We start from the raw sequence: 8,275 nt of genomic DNA, 5'->3' as shown, positions 1-8,275 counted from the left end.
ACAACTGAACCAAAAGTAGAAGGATTAGTGCAGCAGTTAATAAACTAAAGGCCAAAATCGTTAAAAAATATTAATGTAGTGCTTTGGAGTTTGCTGCCTCTACGAAAACGTTCCAGATAACAGTTGTGTGTCTTTACACAAACTCTGGCCTGAGAAACGCTGCTCGGTTTGATTAGGATCATTGCCAAAGGTTCAAAAAGCAGGATCTTAATCTGCAAATGTCAATAAGCTGCAAATGTCAAATTTTGTTTGGGGAACCAGAATCACTTCTAATTATTTCAGAAGACCACAAAGATAAGATGTTATCTCCAACATCTACAAGCTTACTCCTGGTGTGTGCACTGCACATTATCTGCACATCACATAGAATGTTAAGCTTAATTGAGATATTTAATTTATTTGATGTGATTAATATATATATATATATATATATATATATATATATATATATATATATATATATATATGCTGTCAATTCCAGGTGCAGCGATTAAAAGTCCTCACCAGGATTTTGCTCAGGCTTCCTGGATTGTGTTGATTCCACTAATTTTACCTGCATTGCTAATTAGAAAATCTAGCAAGCTTGAGCAAAATCCTGGTGAGGACTTTTAATCGCGGCACCTGGAATTGACAGCACTAATATATATATATATATATATATATATGTGTGTGTGTGTGTGTGTGTGTGTGTGTGTGTGTGTGTGTATATGATATGATTTAGATCACATCATACTTCTCAGTATACCACAAGATATTTCAACACGTAATTGATCAAATGAGAATTTATTTTCAGATACTTAACATAACACATACAATTTTTTCCATGTCGTGTTTTGATTAATTAAAATACTTGGTTTGAAATGTTTGCCCATCTATCGCGTTTTGCACCGCGCTCTTTATTTCCAGAGCAGACTTGCACGAGCTGCATTTCACAGGCAAGTTGCGCGTGACCACGTGGCCCCAGCACGCGCCCGACGTCTTTCGCAAAACTCCCGGAACTCGAGCTCGCGCTCGGTAGTCGATTGCTCTGGTCTGAGTCGAACATGGCAGATCCCGAGGACAACATTTCGATTCCTAACTTCAGTACCCTTCTACAAACGGACTCTCTCCTCAAACCGTACGAGAAGGACTTTAAAAGGAGGTAAAGTCTGCTTTTCGGTTCGGTTTGAGCGCTCGCGCCGCGTGCCGAGGCGGGCGCGCGGCTCTGACCCTTTCTCCTCTGCCCGGGCTGCACGCGCCCCCGGTCGGCTAGACGGTCCTTGCACAATTCCTCCCTGCAGATCTACTTACCAGAACCGGGTCCAGTTCCGCGCACTCGCTGTGCAGTCCGGTAGGACATGCATTAGCCGCGTGCTGTGCTATTCTTCACGAGCAGCCCGGGCGGATATAAAGTGTTGAAGCAGAAACGTGTGCGGCTTATAACCAGACAACGAGCAGTGTGCACCTAATGAGACGAACCATTGGTCCAGAACACCTAACCATAAGACTAAACGCATCCTGATTAGGGTTAAGCTCCTTTAGTGAGCCGGGTCTGCTAACGCTTCCGTGTGTCCATCAACTAGATCATCAAACTATCTGAATTCTCTTAATGTACGTGGAAAACCCAGTGAGCACTTGATCGTCCGGACCAGGCAGCGGTTCTTGTTATGATGCACAATTCGGAGACGCCCATTTAACACGAGACGTCCACAGCTGATCTCCTGGTCTCTGGTCCACACTGGGATCCATCTTCAAATATTCACAATGTTCAGTGTTCACGTCTGTGTTGTGTCGCATCCACAAGTGGAGTGCGTTTGTGCCCACACATGAAGCGTGGCCATGTTTGTGTGTGTCTGGCAGAAACACGTGAGTCAGGACACCATCAGCTCTTCTGCGCTCGCTTTCACCCGGTCTCTCCATTCTGCATTGTAGATCGTTCCACTAGCCTAATAACATGACATTGTTTGACTGTAACCTGCCGTATTAGCATGCTTCCAGAGTAAGCACCTTGTTTATTTATATATAGCATGCCTGTTTATAGAGGTCATGTCCAAACAATTATCAATTTTATGGAAAGGGCGACCTTGCTCTGTCTGGAAGGTCTGTCATGGTGTGGTTATACGACTCAAGGTCATTTTTAAATTTACTCGGATGGTTTTGCCTGAAATCATCATTCCTTCCCCTCCTCAGAGATGATGCAGCATGTCTGCTCCGCTCATTTCTACTGTTATTCATTACACAACCAAACTGGTGTCATGAGACCAGACAAGTGGTAATTGTATTCCATATTTTGTAGAGAATCCCACAGCTGCTCGTGTTTGACCCCTAAACTGGGAGACAGACACTTGCTTAGTGGAACCAGCTGGATTTTTGATCCCATTAAGAGATGGAACTCTTGTCAGAACCTGTTTCAGAACCCATGACTGTCGAGATAAGCACCGTCTCTTACCGAGAGGTTTGTGACATGGTGCAGTGGAACTGTTTTATCATTTTAATGAAGACGCTCAGGCAGGTGATCTCTTAAACATCCAAAATGATAAAATATTGCTAATTTTAATCTTCAGAAACAATTGTGCCTTTGTTAATTTCCTCACAGATGGATGTCCCACATGATGGGATACAGAATAGACTTAGCCTATTTAAATAGATTTTTAAATTCTTGGATCACATTACACTCTGCTCAGATATCAGGATGAATCAAATCTTGGGCGCCATGTGTCAGATACCGTCCAGAAACACGGGCCTCTGCTGCTGTTTAGCGAGTCCGCTGAGCTGAACTGGGCTTTTTCAGGTTAAATGACTCTTTATTTAAGCAAATTGTTTGTGTAGTGACCATAGTTGTGTAATGACTTCTCTAGGACTGTCCTGGGCTTTTACCCCTGAGCAAAGGTTCAAATTCTCCTTACTGCCAACAGGCATACTGCCAAACAAAAAGAGGCGCAAGCATTTTGTTTCTGTGGCTCTTCTTGAATATTTAATTTTGAGGGTTATATTTCCTTGTTGGAATAATTAATGGGATGGCATATGCGTTTAGGAGATGTTATGAGTGAAGCCGTCATAACTCCGGTCTTTATTTTAACATAAACATAACTCTGGGATTGAGAAAGGCAGGTTCAACCATTTTACTTTATTTTATTTATATTATTTTAGTGCTTGGCTTCAAGGGAACATATAGTGATGGGCAGAAAAAGGTGTGACCTTGCGTCTGTAGTGGAGACAGCACAGTGTGGCCTTGCGTCTGTAGTGGAGACAGCACAGTGTGGCCTTGCGTCTGTAGTGGAGACCGCACGGTGTGGCCTTGTGTCTGTAGTGGAGAACGCACGGTGTGACCTTGTGTCTAGTGGAGAACGCACGGTGTGACCTTGCGTCTGTAGTGGAGACAGCACAGTGTGGCCTTGCGTCTGTAGTGGAGAACGCATGGTGTGACCTTGCGTCTGTAGTGGAGACCGCACGGTGTGACCTTTCATCTGTAGTGGAGACCGCACGGTGTGACCTTTCGTCTGTAGTGGAGACCGCACGGTGTGACCTTGCGTCTGTAGTGGAGACCGCACGGTGTGACCTTGCGTCTGTAGTAGAGACAGCACGGTGTGACCTTGCGTCTGTAGTAGAGACAGCACGGTGTGACCCTGCGTCTGTAGTGGAGACCGCACGGTGTGACCCTGCGTCTGTAGTGGAGACAGCACGGTGTGACCCTGCGTCTGTAGTGGAGACCGCACGGTGTGACCCTGCGTCTGTAGTGGAGACCGCACGGTGTGATCCTGCGTCTGTAGTGGAGACCGCACGGTGTGATCCTGCGTCTGTAGTGGAGACTGCACGGTGTGATCCTGCGTCTGTAGTGGAGACCGCACGGTGTGACCCTGCGTCTGTAGTGGAGACCGCACGGTGTGACCCTGCGTCTGTAGTGGAGACCGCACGGTGTGACCCTGCGTCTGTAGTGGAGACCGCACGGTGTGACCCTGCGTCTGTAGTGGAGACCGCACGGTGTGACCCTGCGTCTGTAGTGGAGACCGCATGGTGTGACCCTGCGTCTGTTGTGAAAACAGTACAGTGTCCCCCACCAAGTTGCGACAGAGCTCAGGAATCATTCTGCCTGGTCCCTGGTGGTTATTGAGGAGCTGCTGTAATTGAAAGCTGTATCATTATGCAGTCTTCATCGATTTCAGTAAGGATGATCGAACGGCATTTGTCAAAGCAGTAAGAGGCTTTTTTTTTCCAGAGCACAAAATGAATGTTAAAATGTGTGATTTCTATTGCATGAATTATGCTTTTGATTTTGCCATGATTTTTATCACGGTCTGTGAAATATTTATTGCCTCCTAATCCATGCAGATACGTTGGGCTTTAGATTTTTTTTCCATCTTTGTTTGTTTATTGTAACATGTTCCTTGCATGTTCAGCTGGCCTGGCTGTGTCAGCCTGAGAGTGTGAGGGGAAACTCCAGAGTCCTACACACAAGGTCTCGACCAGTGAAAAGCCGGTGACTCCTCCAGCTGTTGTCTTCACTCAGGCCTGCACTGAACACCTGTGCAGATTACAGAGGGAGGCTACGCTGAATATTTACGAGCTGCTGGCATCAGCCAGAGTGCTTTGGATTTCATCAGCCTGACTCTCCACGCGTTCCTGTTATTTTTTTTTCTTTTTCTGTCTTTTTTATGGACTGACAACTTGCTGAAAAGTTTCCTTCCACACTGGTGTTTCTTCTGTCTTGCTCCACCGAGTCTAGATGTTTTTAACTGTGGTTGCCAACTCAAGTCACGGAGACGGCTACTGCCACCCTGGTTGGACTGTTTTGCCCGATTTTTAATCAGCCAATCAGCTGCCAGGCCCAGCAGTAGCTCCATCGGGTGAATCGGGTTGAATAAGAAATCTGTATCCAAGGGCAGCAGGTCATCACCTAATTATCAAGTCTTTAATTAACTGAATCAGGTGTGCTGCATCAGGAAAGTGGGTCAGGTGTTCTTCACCAGGACAGTGGATCAGGTGTTCTTCACCAGGACAGTGGATCAGGTGTTCTTCACCAGGACAGTAGGTCAGGTGTTCTTCACCAGGACAGTGGATCAGGTGTTCTTCACCAGGACAGTAGGGTGTGTTGTATGTTTACAGAAGGACAACAGGACACCAGCCCTTGTGATCCTGTATTAGAGAGCCGGTCACCGTAGAAGACTTCACCTTTGTTTAGTTGAGGAACAAACAGCAGAGTGTGATCCATGGTTCCACGGTGTGTCAGAGAGTATGACCTCCGTCAAGGACCCTGTGGTGGTGAGATGCCACAGCAGGTAGTTCCGTTCCTGTGTGTACGCCTCACACACACGTGTGTTGACCTGTACGCTGCGTTGCAGGCAGGCCTGAGGCTTGTCCTGACCCCCACAGACCTGTTTACCTCTGATGCTACGAGACCTTCAGCATGACGCAGTTCCACAGTGCCATATGGTTCTGCAGTTATTGAATGAGTTGGAGATTAGAGCTGTTTTACGTTGGGAGTGAGGTGTTTGGTTGTGTCCCACTCTAATGGGGACAGGCGATGCGAGACATTTTTTCTGTTGTTATTGTAGCAGTTTTGGGTCAGCAGCACATTTTCTTTTACACGTTTTTTTTTTTTTTTTTTTTGTGTCTTGAGTTTGCTTATTACAAATTCCTGTTTTCCACTGGGCAGTGTGTCCTTGTGATCTTGGTCTGGAATTTTAACCCTAACTATAGGATTCACTGCTGTCCCTGCCGTAGGGCACACTGCTGTCCCTGCCGTAGGGCACACTGCTGTCCCTGCCGTAAGACACACTGCTGTCCCTGCCATAGGGCACACTGCTGTCCCTGCCGTAAGACACACTGCTGTCCCTGCCGTAGGGCGCACTGCTGTCCCTGCCGTAGGGCGCACTGCTGTCCCTGCCGTAGGGCGCACTGCTGTCCCTGCCGTAGGGCGCACTGCTGTCCCTGCCGTAGGGCGCACTGCTGTCCCTGCCATAGGGCGCACTGCTGTCCCTGCCGTAGGATGCACTGCTGTCCCTGCTGCAGGACACACTGCAGTGCCTGACAGGAACCCCATCTGGTCTCAGTGGGCTTAAGCTTTCTTGGATATCTTATGAGTCAAGCAGACTACTTAGTCTCCTGCATGTGGACATGCTTGTTTGTGTGTGAGAGAGAGTGTGATGCTGAAACTTAGTTGAAGAAAATCCAATTATGTTTGTTCTGTCTAGTGTAACATCTTTGAATTGTTCCGTTCTATATGCTGTGTATTTAAAGCACGGCTCTTTAAAAGCCAGCACAAAGAGCGGTAAGATGTCACAAGCCTGGAAGAGAAGTCGTCATGCCAACACTTCACAGCACACAACGTACAATGTGCGTCGTTGCAGGGGAATGTCCATTCAGAACTTCAGTGGAGACATAGTGTGAACGTCTAACACACACCCTCTCAAAGCGGCACGTGTGGGTTTGAAGAAACCAGACCAGGAGTCATTGTTCTTAAACTTCAATCAAACAGAAAGAAGCACCGACTTCATGCTAAACACTCTGAGACATTTGGCACAGATTAGCTGCATAATTGAGATGACGGTTGGGAGTGTTCAGGGTGACATGCTAGCCAGCACTGTCCTCAAATGCAACATTTCATCATGTGTAAAAGACGTATACAAATGGGGTTGTGCCGTATGATGGTATTTTGGTGTACGACGGTATTTAAATATGGTGACGGTTTTGTAACAATGGTGGAGGTATATTAACTATGGTGGCCTTTTACCACTATTGAATGGTAATGACTGCGTTTCTGTCTAAGTTACGGTAATGATTGTGCTGGGAAACACTGCCCAGTGAAGTCACCGTGACGCACTGAGAGACAGCTCTGGACGTCTTAATCTAACCCCCACAATCCTGGGATACAGAAGGATGCACATGTGGTGAATATCGGTATATATCGGAATATCGGAATCAGTATAGGAATCAATATAGGTAACAGTATATCAGTATCAGTATGTCGGTATAGGTATCAGTATATCAGTGTAGGTATCAGTATATCAGTGTAGGTATCAGTATATTGGTATCAGTATCAGTATAAGTATCAGTATAAGTATCAGAATATGTATCAGTATATCAGTATAAGTATCAGTATATCAGTACAAGTATCAGTATATCAGTTCCTTTTATAGGGGCTACTAAACCACAGCACAGAAGGGTTTGCTGTGCCATATGGTCAAGGTGTATTTTACTTTGTGGTCAGTATGTACGTAGTGTTTTTTAGAAACCTTGTCTTGGTCAGTATGGCTTCTGCGGCGTGTTGGTTTGGGCTGATGAAGGGTTGAAATATCCTTCCAGCCTCAGTGGGATGGAAGGAGATAGATACATTCATAATTTATTTGAAAACTGTAACTGGGAATTAGCTGGAAGGTCCCCCCAGTGTATTCTGAGCGCTTCAAAAGCAGACAGAGACCTGCCTTTACCTGTCTGAAGGTAAATGGATCTAAACCCTGAAGGGCCTGCATCACTGCCACATGCTGGTGCAGTTCGTGTATTTGAGTTGGAGACGGTCCTGCTCATTTTATATTCTGTTTACCACCAGCCATTCTAATGTGATGTGTCTGAAGCTGCAAAATGGCTTTATTTGCGTGTTGTGTTGTATTTATTTATTTGTTTGATTGATTGCTTTTTAAGGGCTTTATTTTGGCTTCTGCACCGATGGAAGTAGTTTACCAGGAAGATACTCTGAACTATGAACTCCGAACTCTTAACTCTGACCTCTAGAGCAGGAGGAATTAGTGGTGGTGATGAGCTTTCAACATCGTTTGTCTAAATACATCTGGTTGCTTCATGTGTTTGACAAAGATAACATGGAGTTGTTTGGACTGCTTTTAGTGTTTTTCATGTGAAACAAACACCACAAAGATATTACTCGTGGATATTACAGGTGACTAGCCAGAAGCTGGGTCCCTGTGTCATTTGACCATCCTGCCCAAAAGGATTTTTTGGCTCTGAGTATGGTTAGCTAACCGTGCGTTTGTAATGGCTTCTGTCCATTATCAAAACAGTTGTGAGGCTGAAGTCTTCTGGGTAATTATTCTGCTTGTGCGTTTGAATGCTGAATAAGCGTGTTGGTTATAGTTCTCCCATATCCTTGTCAGCAGGGTTTCTGTGGGCCTGAGTAGCCGTGTCTTCTGTGATCCAGCTCTGATCTGTTTCCCAGATTGAACCCTCAAGGACGCATCAACGATCAACCGAATTAATTTTTCACAATATTTACAGGGTTAGGCTGTGCAGTCGAGAGCGGTGAGACTCGGTGCTCGTCTACACCGCCTAGTGATGTGGATCTTCG

General features: G+C 45.8%; 1 protein-coding gene across 1 annotated transcript in view; it reads left to right on the top strand.

Moving 5' to 3' along the window:
- Positions 1-981: 981 nt before the first annotated feature.
- Positions 982-8,275, top strand: part of gbe1b (glucan (1,4-alpha-), branching enzyme 1b) — a 97,742-nt gene continuing 90,448 nt past the window's right edge. The window contains exon 1 of the mRNA XM_076975766.1: positions 982-1,141. Within this exon, the coding sequence (XP_076831881.1) occupies positions 1,044-1,141 (98 nt within the window). The 5' untranslated portion in view covers positions 982-1,043. The remainder of the gene's footprint in view (positions 1,142-8,275) is intronic.

Source organism: Brachyhypopomus gauderio, chromosome 16 (genome assembly GCF_052324685.1).
Source record: "Brachyhypopomus gauderio isolate BG-103 chromosome 16, BGAUD_0.2, whole genome shotgun sequence".
In the NCBI taxonomy this organism is placed as follows: Eukaryota; Metazoa; Chordata; class Actinopteri; order Gymnotiformes; family Hypopomidae; genus Brachyhypopomus; species Brachyhypopomus gauderio.
Note: the sequence above shows the minus strand (reverse complement) of the source record. Positions and strands in the feature narration are given on the sequence as shown.